General features: G+C 28.9%; 1 protein-coding gene across 2 annotated transcripts in view; it reads right to left on the minus strand.

The window, feature by feature from the left end:
• Window positions 1-22,216, minus strand: part of LOC119671253 (dipeptidyl aminopeptidase-like protein 6) — an 89,151-nt gene that overhangs the window by 15,651 nt on the left and 51,284 nt on the right. The window contains exon 1 of one of the 2 annotated variants that reach the window (XM_038081795.1): window positions 9,856-10,162. The exons of the other annotated variant lie outside the window; for it this stretch is intronic. Coding sequence (XP_037937723.1) covers window positions 9,856-9,972 — 117 coding nt within the window. The 5' untranslated portion in view covers window positions 9,973-10,162. Of the gene's footprint in view, window positions 1-9,855; window positions 10,163-22,216 lie in introns of those variants that run through there. 2 annotated transcript variants of the gene reach the window in all.

Below are 22,216 nucleotides of genomic sequence, written 5' to 3' on the forward strand. Positions count from 1 at the left end.
TCATAAATAATAATGACTATTAAATACTTGATTAAAATTGATTTACAATAAAGATAATTTTTTGTATAAAAATATGCTGAAAAGCGCGAATACTTTCAAATATTACATATTTACTTATTATTGTTTAGCATTACTAAATACTCATTTTAGCTGCTGGATAAACTTAGAATGTGTTGTGTTTTTTGAATAAACATATAGTATGTATATCTATCTGATTATCTTTGATTGCAGCATTTCTTCTATCGGTTGCTAACTCATGACTGTTAAGGTTCATATGTTAAGTTTGAAAAATACTCCTTTTCATTATAACAATCACTGCGATTTACCGCCATAAGCTCCAGTAGGAGCGATAGTTATACGCACATCTGTGTATTTGTCATCATCAAGGAATTAAAAGGAATTAAAAAAAAATCACTAAAAGTGCAACTTTCTAATATTTTAAACAATTTCTCATTTATGTTCATTTAACTATAATGCTATAAATCAGAATATTAGTCCACATACTGCTAAGCTTTTAAATAAAATAAACTACAAAAGATTAAATACTGGTCTTAACAGCATAAATTTTATTATTTGAATTTCATCCGTCATATTTTACTAAATTTTATTTTAAATTGGCTGTGAAAATATCTACATCACATAGTAAAAGGTTTATATGACATGGCCTGCCGCGTCTCATCAAATTGAAATAAAACAGTAGCTCAACTTTTCATATTTTACACACACTTGACGTTGAATTTTGAACCTTCAAAATTTAGGAATTTCATATCATTTTATGAACATTAGCAATATTAATAAATTCTCCGTATTTTGGCATCATAAATCAATTTTGAGGAACTAACAAAGCAGATGTATTCGTAATAGGAACGGTGAAGTAACTAAAATGCCATTAAAAGTTACTCATACGCCATGTAAGCCAACAGTAGCTTTAGTTAATACACGTGTGGCTCAATAAATAAATTATGCAAAATCCTCGTATAGTAACCAGAAACGAAAATAATTTTGGGTGTTTAACTTTAACACTAAATGTTTCTTTGCGTGACAGTTAAGGAAAGAAAAGTATTATTCTTCACATTTCCTCGTCAAGAAATGACGCCAATTTCATTCGTTTTGCTTGATTTTTGTTTATATTGACGTACTTTATGCTAAAACAATAATGATATCTGTCAAGTAATTTTGTTGTGTATGCATTCACTAGAAATATAATGAGAACTGTATTAACTGATGGCTTCACAAAGCCAGTGAAACACCTACAAAACGAGGTAACACATGAAATACGGCGTGAGATAGAAAAGCTTTTATAGGTGAAAATACGAGCAGTCAAGTAAAAATAAAGTTGGCAATTGCTGGTGTATAGCGCTTAAATATATATGTTTAGTTAAATATACTAAACAGTAGGTATTTTATGTCATTTCTTTTCTATACCATACTATACCATATATAGAATGTGTTATATGATATATTTGTTTACCTTTATAAGCATTTTCGTAAAAATATTCGTACTAAATATATGGTATGTATTGGTACTGACTTTGAGAGGTCTGCCTACTGAGGTGTGTTTTATCAATAAACACGCCATTAAGGAAATGTATTTCATATGAAAACTAAACACTATTTGTTGTTAAAGTGAAACGTATACGTTTTGTATATGCTTTCAAGTTATTATACGCACAAGGGAAGAAATTCAAGTAATATACTTGACTCAGATACTCAAAATAAGTCTATTGCATTTCCCTTTGTGTAAACACAATTGAATTTGCTTTGGACATATTTGCAATCGTCTATGAATATAGAATCTAATCAGAGGCCATGAGCACAGACGACATCACACTCAATTAAATTGTTGTGACTTGATTATTTATTCGTTTCTTTGTTCCATTGTAAAGAGGTCGGGCTTGTACCTTATGGAATATTAAGGTGAGTTAGAAATTTTTGATTTAATTTTAATATGTATAATGTGTATATATTGCATAAAATTACAAAGTTACATAGCTTAAATTTTAATTTATGTTTGAACATAACGTTTAAATAATATATATTATTGATAGAAAAATCTTAAAAATATGTAGTAGTATAGTTTTATTAATATAATAATCAAAAAATATTAAACAAAAGATAATAAAGAGATTTTGAAAAGTAGTGAACTACAATAATAAAAATTCTTTTTATATTAATTAATTCAGTTTTGGCTATATCGAATATTGTCAAATACCCAACACCAGTGGTCTTGGAATTATTTCTTGTATTTGATTATTCGTAAATAATTTTTTGAGATTGCAAGTACCAAATTTGAAGCTCAGAGTCAGCGTTCATTAAACTGACGAGCTCTACATATACTCTGATACTCTACATAACATGGACCGTAGTGATTTTTCATCATATGCTATATAAGTTAGCAATTTAATAACTAATAATGGCAACTATTATTATTCAATGTATATTAACAATATATATTATCACTATTTATAATAACTTGGGAGTTTATTATTTAAGAACGCAATTTCAAATTGAACTTGTACTCAATTTGATGCTATTAACAGTGGTAGGTAGGTAGGTCGGCGTGACGGCCTTGTTTCCAAAAAGCTCACTTAAACTCGAATAATGGCTTATTTTGGTACCACAGGAATAACATTGGTACGTACATAGATTGAAAGATCAGTATACAACCAAAGCCGAAAAAAGTAACGACTCCACCATTAGATTAGGAAAAGGAAAACCAATCTAACAGTTCTATAAACTTGAATATGTTCCTAATATTATAAGATGACAGCTCGGTCATGTAGGAAAAACAAGGTGTCCCAAAGATTTTTGATGTTCTCCTAGCTGAAGCAGGGCACTGACACGTGAGATGTAGCACAATCGCCGTCTCATTCTCAGAGCTACAGCCGCGGCAAAAATCATTGTAGGGTAGACCCAGTCTCATAGCATTGCTTGCTATTTCGCATTGGCCCGCAACACAGATACTGTTATGCTGAGCAGGTTCTGCGTTAGTTAAAGTAGCTACTAGTCAGCTACTTGTCCAAATAAGATCAAGTCAACCTAGATATCTTACAATGAAGTTCATCAGCCCAGTATTGCTTGGTTATGTGCAGGTATTTTTGTTAAGCCAGTTCAACTGTAGCAAATGGAATGTGAATATCTGTCAATTGAAAGTCAGAAAGAAAAGCTTCTGCCTTGGCAAATTTGTTCACCCTGCAATTGCACAAATATTTGCAGTGAAGTGATTGTCAAAAGTAAAGATAAAAGCAATTTCGATTTTGAAATGTTATTCTGTTATATAAAGGAATTTTTGAACAAGAGTTGGAAGTTAAAAAAATAAAAGTAAGTCAAGTAAAAGTGATAATTCATCACAGTAAGCATCACAACTAAATAACGCGTACAAAAATTTGTAGCTATGATGATCATTTATTGGTCTAGCAAATGGATTACTTTTCTAATTAATATAAATTTAAACCAAGTCATTTCAAGTAATCGAAAAGAGAAAAATCTTAAAATTACCACATTCAAAGCGGGACAAGAACAAGCAAATATTTTCTCATTAGTGTTAATAACAATTAATATTAGTAAATATTTGTGAGTCTTTTAATCCTATTAAAAATTAAGTCATACCCTACACTACTTCAAATCTCCCTCAATAAAACCGTTATTAATATCAATCAAAATAATTATATGGCGCCATCGCCAAATAGAAGAGAAAAAAATCGCATAAATAACAGCTTCGAAACGAAATATCTTTCTCTATGAGGCGACACAATATACGCACGATATATATTCGATGTGGCATGCCACATACGAAATTTATCGCCTCCATAAACTTGTGGCCATCGTTATTAATATAATTATGTGCAAATACGTAATCATTAATGCCGAAACACTTTATAATAATTTGTGGGACAATAATCGTGGCAGGAAGAGATATCCTGAAATGCTTGCGTTCAGTGTCGCACACAAATTTCGCTTTCACAGATTTTCCCGAAACCGAGTCTGATTATTGTATAATTTCCACTCGAAAAGCGAAAAAACAAAAAGCAGAAATCCTTTATGTAGTGTGTGGGGGGGGAATTTAATTTAATTTATGTGCATTAAAATTTTGCATGTTCCTTGAGCTAAAAATGGCAGGCACAACAACAATTATCATAATAAACCAGTAACTTTTTATATTAGATAAGCGTTGGGAAAACGAGAAAACGAGATTTCGCCATTTTTTTTACTTGTTCACTTAAAAGACATTTAAGTGACATAAAATGTGTTAAGGCATTACGAAAATAATTCTAAGCCTATTATAAAAGCGTTAAAAGGAACGCAAAGTGTGGTGGCGCGTAAGCGATTTTGAGTGTCTTCGAGCGTTTGTGAAGGAATTTTGTGAAATTATAATTTAATGTGACAAAAACATTTTAGCATAATTTAAATAATTATAATCACTTGTTTAAGTTAACAGAGATTATTTCCTATTTTGTTAGTCTACACGCAATAATTGCTTATGTCAATAGCTTGTACCGAGTTTAACTAGAAAATAAACAAAAATATTTTTTTGTCTCATGAAATTGTGTTTATTTAATAAACTTATAGAATAAATTTAATTAAGTAATTATTATAACTCTTCTTCTTCTTTCAATGGAATTTATAGAAGTTTGTATAAGGCAAATTTTTGTGATAAGCAATATTTTGTTTATTATAGTTAAGATAGAGCCCTAAAACTATTTACGAAAACTGATAGAATTACCAACACCGCGTTATCGAATCTTAGAATGGTTACAAGCTCCTCTAAGAGGTATGCAGATCTAAGGCCAGTTATTGCTAAGCTTGATGAAGTGATAAATAATAATCCAATTAGGGCGTAGAGAGAGGTTATTAAGAAACCTTACAGTTAATAGAGAATAAAAGTGCTCAAGTGCATTGACTCAACATAACAAATTAGTCAAGACAAATAAATTAAAAATTAAAATGATGTAAAGTACTTATGAAAAAATACTTATTTGCTTTTTAATGAATAGAAAACTGTTAAATTCGTATTGATTATTTATTTTAAAATCATTTGTATTCAGATGAGACTGCTACTTTTATTAAAAAAGTACTCATTCAACAATACCAACAATCTTGTTTGTTTTTTTTTTTCACAATATTGTTAAATATTAACAACACAAAGAGTTCTACAACATTTTTCATCCGTAGGCTACTAATCATGCTTGCTGAATTACAGATTCAATAGAAAAGACACTTACATATTTCTCTCTGCATATTTTTATCGACATAAGACATTTATAGTACATTACTTTTTTTTGTTACTAACACAAAATTTTAAGTATAAATAAAACCTAAAACGTGTAATGCTATTAAATATTATTGAACCCCAAAAGACATGCTCCCTGATGTAGTACACTTTTTGCACTGAGCATATGACGGCCCAATGTTCCCTTGGGAACGTAATGGAATAAAGAAGAGGATAAGACGGTCTTACTTTACAAAATTCTGAATTCTGGATAACACCCGATAGATGGAAGAATAAACTATTAAAAACACTAAAATACTAACGATTGCTAACTTTACAAGAGCAGCTTTTCATTTATGGCACCTAAATAACTACTACTTTCAAAATGTTTTATTAGAAGAACTTGTTTCTTGTAGATAGTGTATAATGTTAACCTAGCGATAATGTGATCTAGAGACACAACAAGCTATACAACGATGCAGGCTCTAAACAGTCATACTACCATGAAAAATTAGTACCGAAAATCAGTCAATGCGAAACAAAATAAATGTTATTCATCGAAGTTTATTATATCCTTTTCAACATAGGCTTTTCCGCAACAATACACGAATAATAAAGGCTCCAATCATTAGAACCTTCTTTGAACGTATTTTTTTATATGGACTATATTTATATGCTATATTTATATTTATATGCTATTTATATGTAAATATGGATTAATTCCATTCTATGACATCTATCGCCGAAAAACGGGTGTCTCGAAGCAATAATTTGAATTTTGGAAAAAAAGTCATCATATTAGGAGAGTATAGTGGCTGCTTGACAAAGATTTTTTGAGTACTTGGTTAGAAATTCTTTCAAACTGACAACCTTATAATATGAAGTATTATTATTCTGCAGAATCCATGAGTTTTCTTATTCTAAATCTAGTCTTTTTGTACAAAATTGCTCATTGCTGTCAACTACATCTTCATTTTAAACAATTTTGATGTCAATTTTTTGGTTTTATGTCAATTGCATATTCAATTCGAAAACTGAATATATATGTAAATTATATGTGTAAATTGGATATATTTTTCTCTTTCTCTTATAAAAAGTTTACAAATTTTTTTAGTCGTTACTAACTAAGAAATACTGCATTCAAATAAGGCTCCTATTTAAATAAAATATATTTGTATTCCATTTATATTGTGATATCTCGACCCTTTGTTGATAGCAGACAAAAGTCTGTTGTATACTTTTTATAATTGTTTATCGGCACCATTTAATTCAAAAAATTTTTATAAATTATATTTTTTTAAAAAAATTTGTACAATTTATTACAGACAAACCAAACAAACAAACAACTCTTGAAAGGTAAGCCTCAGACCCCACACTCAGCTCTGTTGATAGATAGCACATTTTTCATATATTTTGAAACTTTTTAACATTGAATTTGGAAAACAGAAACACTTTGCCAAATATTGATCTTTATCTGTTGTTCCTTTTTCATTTCTCAATTGTGTTTGCGTTTTCATTTTATTAACTTTACTTTGTGTAATCTAATTTTTTATTTTTTTATATGGAGCAAATTCGAGAGGGGACGGGACATAAATTAAAAATGGGTGTTGTTAAACAAAGGCCATTTGTGCGCATTTCTTATTTATTGATTTGGGTGAACAATTATAAACTTTCAAAAAAGTAATCATGATATTTTTCAAGCTTACATAAATCATTTTTAATTTCTGCGATAAAACTTTTATGACATTAACTAGGCCCGTGCAAAATTTTGTAGGTAAAATGCCTGGAAAACTTTTACGTCTTGGAACTTCTTAGCAAAAAGTCAGCAAAAATAAAATATAGGTTACATATGCGAACATAGAGTAGCAAAAATATATATACAAAAAATGTAATACATTAACTTCACACCGTTCAATACAGTATGCGAATGCACAAAAATAAGTCACTCATACGCAGCGTGTAACGCACAAACATATTAGTTTTGTGAAGTTTAAAAATATTATATATGTATGTATTTTCAAGAAGTAGAGTTATATTTAAAAATAAAGTAGGAGTATAAAAAGCAGGAGTATAAAAGATATTCCATAAATTTAGTACGAAAACTTTCAAAACTATTACATATGTTATGTGAGTGTTCAAATTAAATTTAATTTGTTGTTGTGGAAATCTAAATTTTCTGCTTAAGCAAGCTGAAATTAAGTGTTTAAATGTTTCAGCTTAGAAACTATAAATACATAAGAGGATTAGTCGAATGAATTATTATAATTGCGTAATCATAAAGCGGCTTATCTACAAAGAAACATTTTTTTTTTTTGAAATTTATATCATTTAATTTAATGACAGTAGCTATTAATGAAATTAAAAATGGTTTATTATAGTTCTTTTAGTAGTGCTAAGTAAGTTTATTTTTGTTTTCATTTATCACATAAGGTGTGGACAGTTAATATGTAATTATGACACAAAATTTTATATAATGAGTAAGTAAGTATAATTTTTACAATAAATAGAATAAATAATATTAAATGCTTTTAATTTAAACCAACTGACAGCTTAGAGATAAATGTTTTACCAAACCAAAGTGCAAACAATGGGGAACTACTGTTGCTTTAATATCTAATGGACTCAATTTCTGTAGGAACCGTAAAGAGTTTTGCCGCATTCGAACAGTTTCCTCTAAAAATGGCTGTAATAGTTTGGTAGTCAGAAGGGCTACCTCATATATATGACAGTGTATATAGCAATACATATACCAATCAAAAATATTTTTATCTTTATTATTTTGCAAATAAAATTAAAAGTTAGACGTATTCGAATAGTAAAGTAAAGACAAAGACAAAAATTTTAGTTAATTTATTGAAAATTTGCTGACCATACACCGATGTTTCGAGTATTGCCAATAACCACTGATCATGAGTACTTGGCAATACTCTAAATATCTTAAGAAATAATCAAATTTTTAATTAGTTTATAGTCCGTATATAATTTGTTTGGATTGCAAGTGCCAGGCTTAAAACTCAAGTCTGTCAAATTAGAAGTGATGACTAAACGTGTTTTTCCACAAGTAGCTAAGGCTGCACAAACTTTCAGTGCTCAAGTTCCAGGCTTTGGCACTTTTAATTTAATTAATGACCACAATGCGAAAGCAATTTATTGTGATCTTCTAATTTATTGTTACTCTTCTAACATGATTTTTTTATTATTAATATTTAAATATTATTATTAAATATTATTAATATAACCATTAATGACAAGTTATTTAATCAAATGGATTAATCACAAAGTCTTAATCACAAAGTCTTAATTTGTTAATATGAAGTTACATGATTCCTATCCTAGGGTCTAACATTTGTAGTACAAAAATTTTATATGAACAATTAAACCAATTGATATTGACAATTTTAGGTGGAGCTACTTGCTATTACTATATAAAACACCATCTATTACTTTTTAGTTTTATTTTTGCAGTGTTGTTTTATTATATATAGTCTAAGATTAGTTCTTACAACATTCCATCCTGATGAGAACGTCAAATGAAGAAAAAATTTAGATAATAAAAAAAAATAATAATAAAATAAAATAAACGCATGTAATATACATATAACAACTAATAAACTTATTAGTTTGTGTTATGTTAAAAAAATATTTTAAAGAAGCTACATCCGTTAATAAATTAATACCTTAATTATTACCACTGATGTTATATATTTGACAATATTCGAAATAACTAAATGGCTGCATGAAAAATAATATAATTAAATACATTTTCTCAGTTAAAATTCTTTCAACTTTCGAGCACTTATTTTTTAGTTACAACAAACAACATATTTTAGATTTCTTTTCCAATTAAAACTTTTCTAATTGAGAAAAAAGTTAGTTTATTATAAAGTTTATATTTTAACGAGTGGTTCAACGAGTTGTCCTTTATGCTCCATAAATATGTGTGACAATTTTATTACACTAATTATTCTTTGGGAACTACAACTGAGTAAAGCGCGTCCAGCGTCATTAAATGAAATGCAATAAAATGTTCAATCAAAATTAATTTTCTTTCTTTTAAAACAAAAAGTAAACTTCTCATCTATAACGGCGGAGATCTAATCCTTTATATACAGTTGCAATACACTTAAAATGACGCCTGGCGATCATATATATTGATTTTTTATGCCAAAAACTTTAACAAAATGATGGCATCATATACCATATTTACGACAATAAAAAGCTTAATTGCAATATTAAGCTGATTTAGTATAATAGTTTATATTTAAGTACCGTATGGGAATAGAATACTGTACTGCCAACTTATACAAAAAAATGTTGGCGGTATTTTTTGCGCTTATTCTTCATATGATACTTTCTGTTTACTTGTTATAGATAATGTGTTACCGACACAATTACATTTTATAGTATCAGTTATCATAGCAGACATACAACATTGTAAAAAAATATTCTAATCCCCCAATTCAGTATTATTATCTTACTAAGTCATTTGCTTTTATTAAGTATTTTACCAGAAAGGATGTTCCTTTGTGCATTCGAAGTATAAAGATACAATATATTTTACATTTCGCCACAGTTTTTACATTTACATTCACTCAAAATTTTAATTTTATTACGAGAATCATTCTGATGAGTCTTTAGTGACTTACCTCATCCTTTGGTAATGTTACTTTCTTCATTGGTGCACTATTATTGTTAACAACAGCGTTTTCCTTCCTTTGCGATGGTCTCTTCAAGACTGATGTCGGCTTTTGTATCTCCACCATAGCCTAATAATGCTGAGCTGAATATTTCTATTGTGTGTACAAACGATAATCCAGGATATCGTGTAAGTGCATACAATAAAATTTTAATATCGGTTTTTATTATGTTGCAACGCTCCGAATACTTGTGGTTTGGGTAATAAAAAAAATTACTTTCTTTTTTATTAATTCGATATCGTTTTTATATTGTCTGTTGTCTGTTTTATAAACAATTACAATTTGAGTTTTCTTTTTTCATTTTATCGAATTTAATCTCCACTTTATTGCATTACAGACATTTTAATTTATTTTATTGCAATTACAAGAATTGACTATTAAACGAAAATAAACAAAATAAACAAAATAAGCAATATAAATAAAACCACAACAAAGAAACCAAAGTTAAATAATAATTATTTATTTTACTTAAATTCATTTATTTTAAATATTTGATTTAATTTGAATTTCATTATATGAAAATATGCTTCAAATAAATTTCAGCTTCTGAAGTTATATATGTTAAATAAAATTTAGAAATACTTATAGAATTTTCTATAACATTGAAATTTATTTGTTTTAATTCACTTATTATTTTAATTGTATTCAATTATTATTCGATTGCCAACAAATTATTTCGATTAGTTAAAATAACTATTCTTCTCAAATATTTTCCAACTCCTTCTTTTATAAGAAGCAAATGAAATGGAAGGTGATCAACCCTCTTCAACAAGCTAGAAAGGCTTTTTGATGCCACACTATTTGCAGTTTTGAAGAAAGGATTATTTGTGCTGGTAACTAGCCGGATGTATTGATAATGTGAGATTTGGGTGGTTTCTAGATTTTAGGAACAGTAGTGTGAGTTGATATATGGTGCGTCTATTTATTTAAATCAAGATCTATATAAACTAGAATTGCGATTCGGAGAACATTTTTAATTATTTTATGTTTCCTTTTTCTATTTCAAATAGAACATATTTTCTACATATAAGTAAAAATTTTTAGTTCTCTTATCTGAGCTGGGCATTGAAATATTAAAATCAGCGCAACTTAACAAATATGAAATAACTCTACTACTCTGATCTCTTCCAGTCCTTTGCTCTTGATGAAGGAACTTCCATTAAGTTTTGATTTACTTTGGTTAGTTTTTAAATTCTGATTTATTCAGAATTCAGAACAACAAATTCCTAGTATTTCAAATGCGTATTTATCAGCTATTTAAATAAATTTAAAAAAAATCTATGTACGATATTTATGCGCAAAATAGATAGATGTGACAGTAAAGTGAGAGTTCTCAAGAAACATTGAAAGCTTAAAAGTCCTTCGGATGTTGTAAAGGTTGTAAAATTTAGAATAAAATGAAGAAAAGTATAATATTAACTATGAGTATGTAAAAATAAAAATCTTTTTTGAGGAAATATAAAATTTGTTTTAATTAGGAAGTTTATTTCTAACTTAAATTTTCAAATCTCTTTTGCCAAGCGAGATTTATACTCATTAGAATTAAAAGTTATAAGTTTATATATATAAACTTATTCTTTATATATCAATGAATTTATATAGCTATTTTAAGTGACGGTTCAAAAAAATTTGGTATTATATATGAATCTATATAACACCCGTTTATATAAATAAACTGCACGTTTGATTATTTATTACTGTTGAATTAATAACTGATTTTTGAGTTTCTGTGGTTATGATAAAATTAAAAGTGTAACTTTTCAGATTATTAAATATTTTATTGACTTCCAGTATTATAATAATTAAAAAGGGTAAAACTGTATGTTTTCTTTTTTATTAAACAAATAATTAAAACAGAATTTGACCTGTACTATATATTAAACAGATATTAAGGATAACAAATGTTTGTATATCTAACATAAAGCCTTCGATAAAGCCCCTACATAGCTTACTGCTTATGACCAGTCAAGTTAATATAACTTAATCCAAAGTATATACAATACTGATTAGAAATTTCTAAATAATCGTGTATTAGAAAATATTTTTTAGACTCTAGAGTAGAATTAGTTGGATAACTTATATATTGTGATATAGAAACAAGCAAAAACAACTGAAAGTTATGATGGCTTACATCTATGAGCATATGAGTATATAAGCAGTTCCTGTACATAGTATTTATATAAAAAAAAGGAAAAAAACAAATAGAATAAATAAAATTTTCGTAAAACAAAATGCAAAACTGTCTCCTAATGGAACGGAATTCTAGGACTAAGACTATTAATTTGTATAATGACAGACTAATATTAAAAAGTGAAAACATTGATTATGTTTATACTTTATTTACTTTAATTAAAATATTTAATATTTATTTATTTTAATTTTTTTTTGTCGGAAAGCAGTACTCACATATATATATATTTTTAGGATATTCGGTCAATTGACCCTAGTATCCAAAGTCGAAAGTGGGTTTTTATTACAGTAACAATGTAGAATACAAGTAAACGCTTTAACGTGTTTTTATGAAGCAAATTTTGCAGAAATTTTATCCTACATATTTCTCTCATACCACAGTATTCAATTATTTAAATATTTTCAACAATTTTGTTACATTAAATGTGCCTCGTATAAATTTGCATATTCTTCAAATATGCAAACTATGGTACAAATATAAATTCTCTAATAAATATCAACTGCGGCTTGTTTCTATCAAAATATGTAAATAATGACTTGCAAGTAAATAGCAAACTTTAGCAAAGCTAAGTGGAGATACTAAAACACAACATAGCCGAGTACACTTTATAATTTCTTACGACTACGGATAACAAATTATTAAATTAGCATAAAATATATGTTGAAATAGGACAAGTGAGATGAGTCAGCATTTCCGTTCGGTTAAGATGAAAAATCTAAGACACTCACTTAAGTGTTCGAAGACTCGTTATGCAAAAGTTATGAGCCACATTACCATAAAATCTCACTTTATATAAAATAAATAAAATCGTTATATGCAAAATAAATTACTAGAATTTCTAGAGTGAAAAACAACAACGATTTGATGATTTGAGTAGCAATCACACTCAGTACTAACAATTATTATATATTAAACATTAAACAGTTCTAATAAATTGCAGAATTTTATATATATTCTTTTTAATACTTTAAGCTGTGTTTTACTTTATTTATTTATGCCATTTGTAATTTCATATCAAGCAAAAATCGCTTTGAACGATTATTATATGTACCGAAAAATATTTCAAAGCATTTTTAAAAACATCACATAAAGGATTCTGTGCTGAATGTTGTGTAAATAAATAAACAGAATACAAAATATTGCAATTGCTGCAAATTTGACAGTTTCTTTATAAGAAAGTATTTTTCACAACTTTCCTTCTTATTTGTATTATGGCACACATAGTAAAAAATAAACAATCAAGTACATTTGAAGGTTTCTGTTGTGTATTATCCTTAGGGGCCATTTCATTCGAGTGGAAAAAGTTGCAGTACCATACAAAAATTTGTATTAAATGACTAAGTTTGTATGAACGGACTCTATACCAGTGCAAGGACTTTAAATAAAATGTTTGAGTAATTAAAAACAGACCCAAATAACAAATCCTTTTAATGCACTCAACGCTGCCGGATATAAATTCAATTTAAAATAAACTTTTTCTTGTTTAATATATTTAAAAAAAAATTGCCAAGATTTTCTTTATATTTTAAATAGATTTTTTTTTTAATTTTAAATTATAAATAAAATTTAAAAATATAATTAGCAAATAAATATCAAAAGTGTTCAGTTTTCAGTTTTCAGTTTATTGAAGATTTTTATTTAAAATTATTTTCACACTTTAATTGCAAACAAACACTGCAAATGCGTTAAACTGAATGTTTCAAAACTCATTTGTTTTGTTTTTTAAATAAAGCGCGCCAACATTTAAATAAGTCGCGTTGAGCAATTTATTTCCGTTTTCAACGTCTGTTCAATTAAAAAATAAGCAAACAACTGACGAAGAGCAGATATCTTCATTGGCCAACAACCTGCCAAAATATAAACAACTTTCTTAAATTTCGAACTCGAATGGAAATTCGCGCTATTGGAAAATTCAGGCTGTTTCGAAATGAATATGTTGTAGAAAAAGTACTAAAAGCTTTTTATCTAAATAAAAGGGAAATTTCCTAAATAGAGGAAAATTATAAGAAGGAAATTATTTCACTGTTATGAAGTTTGCAGCAAATTAGGAATGAAAGCTTTCATGTATATGAGATGTTATTATTGATGCTGAAGACCACAAAATTACGGTCTTCGTTAATGCCATAATAAATATTTTTCTCGAGTTTCCATAAATTTAGAAATTATTTGTTCGCACTTCGAAAGTTTATAATTTCAGTTATTCAAAATTATAATCTTTTGTTATAAAAAGCTTTCTGCATATGACTATAAAGAAGAAGTCAGCTAAAGCTTTTTAGTAAATTTTATAATTTCAACCATAAAATGATAGTTTCGATTATAACGAAAACTCTACAAAATGCAATAAGATTATAACAAAATTGAATCACTACAAAGTGATATAGTTTCGAACAATTTAAAAAGTTTACTAGATTCAATAAGACTATAAATTCAAGTTCTTTATATAAATGAATTGTGATTAAATAACATTGATATTCAGTTACGCATTCAGGTTTTTATTATTATAATGTCTAAGATGCATCCCTAAAATGTGATAGCAAATATCGTTAAGTGATAATAAATTATGCAGCGACAAAAAAACATACAAGAGTTAGAAATCCTTATCAAGTACTGAAAACAAGTCAAGAATATATATCCTTATACAATTTTTACTAAAGAGTAGTAGGCTTCAAAGTTTGTCATCTAAAACATGGAAAAAAGCATTGGTGTCGAAACAAGCCTTAAATGGTAAAGGCTTCAGAAGAGTGGTGAAGGCACAGAAAATGAAGATATTGATGTTTCCACATATATTGTGTTTCTTTTTTTCAAAGTATCATTTCAAAAAGAAGCATCATTTGAAGCACAATATGTTAAAATTGATTTAATTTAAATCTTTAAATTTTCCTTACTTTTTAAAAGCAACCACAAAATAATATAAAAATAAATATACGTCAATATTAAAATTTTGCAAATTATCGATATATCAGACACCACTTCATAAATATCATTAGTTCTTGATATGGGTATTTGCGAAAACCCAATTGGTATATGTACACAATTAAAGTATACATGTACGCTGTAAAGTATACTGTATACTGTAAATGTATGACATTAAGTGTATATATATGGGTATATATAAGTCTGTCAGTATATACATCTTAAGTTCAATTGAATTGAAATACTTTTGATAAAAATTTGAACCTCATTATCTTGAAACATAAGATTGTAAATTAAAAATATTACAAAAAAGACAAGCTCTGAGAAGACTTTTCAAGTTTGATCCGATCAAAAGATACATAAAGGATAGAGCCCTGAAACTATTTACGAAAAGTGACAAACTTACCAACATCACGTTATCGAATCTCAGAATGGTTACAGGCTCTGGTTACAGCCTCCTCGGGGAGGTATGTATATCTGAGGTCAGTGATTGCTTAATCTGATGAAGTGATAAACAATAATCCAGTCAAGACGTTCTACGTTCTAAGCGTTATGAAGAAACCTCGCAGTTAATAGAGAGTAAAAGTGCTCAAGTACACTGACTCAACTAGCCTCAACATAATAATAAAATATAAATGAATTCTAGATAATATGACAAGTTTTTTGATCTCAGTAGAATATTTGAATATTTCAAATATTTTTGTTTAATATTTCAAAACTTTTTTAAATAAATTACACATATCTTCAAAATAATAGGCGCATGTATTAGTGAAAAATTGTGAGCTTCTTAATCGAATTTTAACAGAAATGAATTATTTAGATTATAATAAATCTAACAAAAGTTTATTAATTGATTTCGTGGATGGTAAAAAGTACAAATGCTTGAAAAAAATTAAGAGTGGAGGCTTTGGGGAAGTCTTCTTAGCAATTAACAACGAAACTGATGAGCCAGTAGCGATTAAAATAGAAAATGGTGAAAGTCGCCACTTAATGCTCGAAAATGAATTTAACCTTTATAGTAAATTGAGTGGTGGTGTTGGATTTCCAAACATTCTCTATTTCGGTAAGGAAAAAACTTATAATGTTTTAGTCATGGACTTGTTGGGACCATCACTGGAAGAGTTGTTTAATTTTTGTGAAAGAAAATTTTCTTTGAAAACCATACTTATGATTGGCGTTCAATTAATAGATCGAATCAAATTCGTACATTCCAAAAATTATATACACCAGGATATCAAGTCGGATAATATATTAATTGGACGTGATGACAAATCTACATTAATATACTTAGTAGATTTCGGATTATGCCATCAATATCGCAATCCTAAAACTGGTAAACATATTCAATGCAACCTGCGTGATAACTTTTGTGGTACTTGGAGTTTCGCCTCCATAAACGCATTGAGAAGTAGAACTCAATCAAGGCGTGATGATTTGGAGGCGATTGGATATTTACTTATATATTTCCACAGAGGTAATTTACCTTGGGACGGTCTCAGTGGCGAAACGGACTCTCAAAAATTTGAAAAAATTGCTGAAATAAAAATATCAACGAATGTAGAAGACTTATGTAGTGGACTCCCTGATGATTTCATGATGTATATGCTGTACTGTCGATCACTTAAGTTTGAAAACGAACCAGACTACGATTTTTTGAAAAAGTTATTTAATCGTACATTTATGTCGTATGATTTTAAAATGGATTTGTTATTCGATTGGACCCCGGATAAAAAACATTTATCTACATTTGAAGTTAACAAATGTAGTTCCAACCATAACGCTCTTAAAGGTAGAAATGGTAAGGCTATAAAGGATATCAATGATGGTGGTAAGAAACGAAAAATTGACGAAACTAAGAAGACAGATGACGAAAATAAAGCAAAGAAGAAACGCAAAAAATAAAGATGAAAACAGAAACGAAACGAAAATAGTATATTATTAAAAATTGTTTTGAATTGTGAGAGTATAATATTGAGGATTATGTACACATTAAATACAAAATAAAAAGGCAGGAAAAATAAAAATTTTTTTATTCAAAAATTTTAAATTAATAATGGTTCTGCTTTGTACGTAATGAAGATTAAATTAAACTATGTCTCTATCACATGTACATCATATTTACAATTTCTTTTAGAACCACAAACTTGATAACCCAGTATTATTACAATATTATATAAGCAATACTTTACTATTATGATTTGAATTGTTTGATATGGAAAAAGGATTTTCAAGTTTTCAAAGACGTTCCTCCGTTACTCTTGATGCGAATTTTTTAACTTATTATCAATTTTCTAAACTCCTGGAAGAGGATAGGGTTTCACAATCTTTCTAAATTTCAATCTATTGTGAGCAGCTTGACAGATTTCGATGGATCTGTCAAGGCATCCATCTTTATCCAGGAACGATAGAATGTAATTGTTTTGATCTCTTTACCGATAGTGCTCCGCAGGTGCTCCTGCCGTTCGTTATTATACAGGTTCCAGTAATGAGAATGTCGGCTTTTACGAATGAATGAAGGAAATTATGAAGTTATCGTAGCGTATAGTTAACTTATTTCTTGTGTATATGATTGATTTCGATAATTGCTTATTTTTGTCCTCTTCAAAGCCTTTAATCATAATTATACATTTTATTCGGCTACCATAGACCTACGAGGCTTTTATTTATGAACTATGCTATTGTGCAATAAGTCTCAAATAATTCAATTTAAGTTTTAAGTGCACAGCTTTTTTTTTCTGGAAATGTATTGGAATACTACACTTTAATTGTAACTTAATTTAATTTGAATCGCAAAAAGCAAAAACTTAAATTAAATTAATTTTAATCTTTAAATATTTAGCAGAAATTAGATTTACACATATTCCGTTTTGAAGACTATTTTATAAACTTAAAAATTCTAAGTATCTATGGTATATTCTAGTATCTCTGTTATACTCCCAGACGCACTGCAAAAGGCGATTAAAGTGACCTTAACTTGTATGTCATTAAAAAAAATTAAATTTTGTTTTTTCTTTACATTTACAGATAATGAGAATACAAGATATAAAATACATTAAGACTGAAAAGTTTTCGGAAATTCTCATTTAAAATTCGCGCGCTGTATATTTTTCGATATTTTAAGTTTATGTAGTTTGGCAGCACTGTCCTTAATTACTATGCCAAAAATGAGCTCGATCTGTCAGACAGTTCGTTTACGGCAGCTGTTGAAACCAGTTCACCTCAGTAGTGCGTTGCGAAATGTCTTCGACGGTCGTACGACCGTCCTGGAAGGCTTTGTACCACTCATAAACTTGAGTTTTCGATAAAACTGATTCCCCATAAGCCTTTTGTAGCATTCGCAACGATTCTGCACACGAAATTTCGTTCGAAACACAAAATTTGATGCAAACTCTTTGTTCAATATTTTTTTCCATTGTTTTTTTCGCAACGCCCTACTGAGGTGAACTGGTTTCAACAGCTGCCGTAAACGAACTGTCTGACAGATCGCGCTCATTTTTGGCATAGTAATTAAGGACAGTGCTGCCAAACTACATAAACTTAAAATATCGGAAAATATACAGCGCGCGAATTTTAAATGAGAATTTCCGAAAGCTTTTCGGTCTTAATGTAAAATAAATTATTTAAAAAAATGACACATCAAATATTTTGTCCGCGGGCACCAAGATACTTCGCACTAACACTATTCCCTTTAAAATAATTCCATACTAATAACCAATTACAACAACAATGTGCTTACAAAAAATAAAGATGCTCAAGTACTATAGATGATTGCGTTCAGATGAAAATCCTTTTAATAAAAACAAGCAAAAGGAAATTTGGCAAAAAATAAAAAGGAATAAATGAAAGTAGATTACTTGGAAATTTCTGCGTTGAACTGAATAAAGGCTTATCAGGAAATTGAGAAAAAATCAGCTAAAATTAGATTTTATAAAAACGATAACGTTTTTCCTACAACAAAATAGCTCAGATTATGTTGTACTCATTAAGATGAAGTACTTGACACAAAAAGTTTATGAGCTGAACATTTCGTTTTTTTCGTTTATTATTTTGAATTTTATTCAACAATATTTTTATCTATGTTAGGGCTAGTTGTTTTAGTGCACTTGAACACTTTTACTCTCTATTAACTGCAAGGCTTCTTCATAAATCCTCTCTACGCCTTGACTGGATTATTGTTTATCACTTCATCAGACTAAGCAATAATTAAACTGAAGTCTGCATACCTCCCCAAGGAGCCTATAACTATACTGAGATTCGATAACGCGGTATTCGTAACCGTGTGAGTTTTCGTAAATAATTTCAGGTCGTAATGTTTAATAGTTTCTGAAAATATTAATTCGAAAGCTACTTCGATCTACTTCCATTAGCTAGGTAACAATAGAAGGTACTCACTTATATAAAGATATTGTGCATATTTCCTTGACCAGAAGAAACAGATAAAACTAACAAGCCATATTTCTCCAATTTGTTTCAAGTTAATATTATTGAAAAAAGAATTCGTGCACTGTGATCTAATAGATCAATTGTGCCAATTGTGTGATTAGAGTGTTTCTCCAATTCCGATTTATTTAATGAAAGACAGTATAGAATCTATCTTTCCTAGTCTTGGATCCCTATGATCTATGAAATACCCTTCTAGGTGTTTCTTCCGCTTGTGTATCAGTGCCGGATACTCCCCAGTCATATGGTATGCAGTTTTTCTTCTCTATAGTATCTGCAGTCTGAGTTGGATCGAATTCCTTACTTCGATAGGTGATTATTCAATCTACAGTGACTGGTCTATAGTCCCGCAATAATTCGTTTCAAGTTAAGAAACATTGAAACTTAATTTCATTATACCAAACTTAAGCTTTCAATACTAATAATTAATAAGCGAACACATTGCATTTAAGCGCAAACTTAGCTTTCGAAGCAAATTGCATTTTATCGTTGAGTAGATACTTTGGTCTATTCTAACTCTCGAATAAAATCTACGCGTGTAATTATAAAGTTGCGAGCTTAAACATATAATCCTGAAAAAAGTGCATCGAAAAATCTTAATTCTTTTAGCTTTATGAAATGCAATAACCAACTTTTTTCAGATTTTTGATATTTAAAAACAATTTAACAAAAACTTCTTTACACACGCATCAGATACTTTTTATTTTATATTTTTAATAATTTTGAAGTTTTTCTAAAACTTATGTTTAAAACTATTTATAAAAGTTGCTTTTATGAATTTTGCTTTTTGAATAAATCAGGAATGCGGAAAAGCTTTAAAACATATTCTCAACAGTTCAAAATAAAATAAATTTACATAAAAACTTCACTGTCTGTGCAACAAAAAAAGTTTCTTAAAATTGCATTTGCCTGAAGTTAAAATTTTTTAAACAAACTCAAACAGATTTTAATTTATTTAATAAGAAGTTTTCTCTTTAAACTTGACAAAATGAATAATTTGAAATAAAACAAAAATGAAAACAATCCATTTTTCATATATTTTGCATAATACCCCACCGCACTCTGTTATCTGGATTTTCCTTATGTTTGCAGAATGCAAGTTTTTCCATGGAAGATAAAACTTTCGCTTGAATATTTTTGGTGCTCTTGCATGCATTGCGGCACTTCAAAGCAATTAATCTTTGAATTTATGCAAATTCATAAAACAATGAAATATTTCTATGTAAAATATTCAAACTAATTACTTCCTTTAAACATTATACATTGAAAGAGTAGAGTTTCATATAAAAACAATAACAACAACAAAAACATAAACTCACTACCATAATTTCGTTGCACTTTTAAACAATTTTCCATATTTTGTGTAATTACACAAACATGCAGTTGCCATGTTTTTTATTTGGTTCCATGCATGTGGGCTAGTTGGTAGTGGTGGTTGCGTGTGTTGGTTTATAGTTTTTGTGTAATTGTGTTGGCTTTTGCACGCAATTAGTTTATAACACAGTTAATTGCTGCTGACTCATTGATGGGATGGTAATATGCTTGAGGCTTCAGCGATGCTGATAAAATTACCATTTAAAATGGGTTTTTTGGCTCGTATGTGAACCGCTGCGTTTGAATCTGTTTAATAGAGTTGTCAACAACAAAAACACTTGTACGCATATCCGCAATTACAAAAGTTTAATGTGATTATGAATATATTGACATACTTAAGTGGAGCTCTTGAAATTAATGCAAAATGAGTTTCAATAAAACTATTTCCACAAATTGAAAATTTTAAGTTGCAACAACTTTTTTTTATTATTTTATATATACGATATGGTATGAAGAAGGATTTCAGCACAACAGAGTTGAGGTTGCTGGTGGGATATTTAACGGATCACCATGGACTGCGTTATCATCTTAACAAAATAGGTCTGTCTGAAAAGATAGATTGTCGACTCTGCTTAGAAGCAGACGAGACTTCCAGTCACACTCTCTGTGACTGCCCGCCTATAATCTGGCCCAGGAGGAGGTCACTGGGTTGAGAACTACTCTCGCCTTCTGACAACAAGAAATCCTGAACAGCCGATATTTTGGCCTGCATTTGGAAGGCAGAATATCTTTTGTTCAGTTGGTCTGCTGCAGCACAAAAAATCAATCATGGTCGCAATGCTCGGCTCCAGAGAGATAGTACCCCGTTTATTCCAAACACCCATCATCAGTAGTCTTGGAAATTATTTCTTATATTTAATTATTGGTAAATAATTTTTTTTCCTTATTTTCTTGCAGAATTAAAAAAAATATAAAAAGAGTTTTTATTATTGTATTATTATGTTGAGGCTAGTTGAGTCAGTGCACTTGAGCACTTTTACTCTCTATTAACTACGCGTTTTCTTCATAACCCCTCTCTATGTCTCGACTGAATTATTGTTTATCACTTCATCAGACTAAACAATAATTGACGTCAAATCTTCGCACCTCTTTAAGGAGCCTATAACCATTCTGAGATTCGATAATGCGGTGTTAGTAATCCTGTCAGTTTTTGTAAATAATTTTAGAACACTATCCTTCATGTATTTTATGATCGGATCAATCTTGATGTCCTTGAGGATGTCATTCGTCTTAATGCACCATCGTTCTTTAAAAATTCTTCTTAGAGCCTGGCTTTGTGCAATTTCTAGCTGGCAAATAGTAGTGTTTGAGGCATTACTGAAAGCTACACATCCATGTAGAATTGTGTTTATTACCAAATCACTCACTCTTACTCTCGACGGATTCTGTCTC

This window comes from Teleopsis dalmanni, chromosome 1 (genome assembly GCF_002237135.1).
Source record: "Teleopsis dalmanni isolate 2A chromosome 1, ASM223713v2, whole genome shotgun sequence".
In the NCBI taxonomy this organism is placed as follows: Eukaryota; Metazoa; Arthropoda; class Insecta; order Diptera; family Diopsidae; genus Teleopsis; species Teleopsis dalmanni.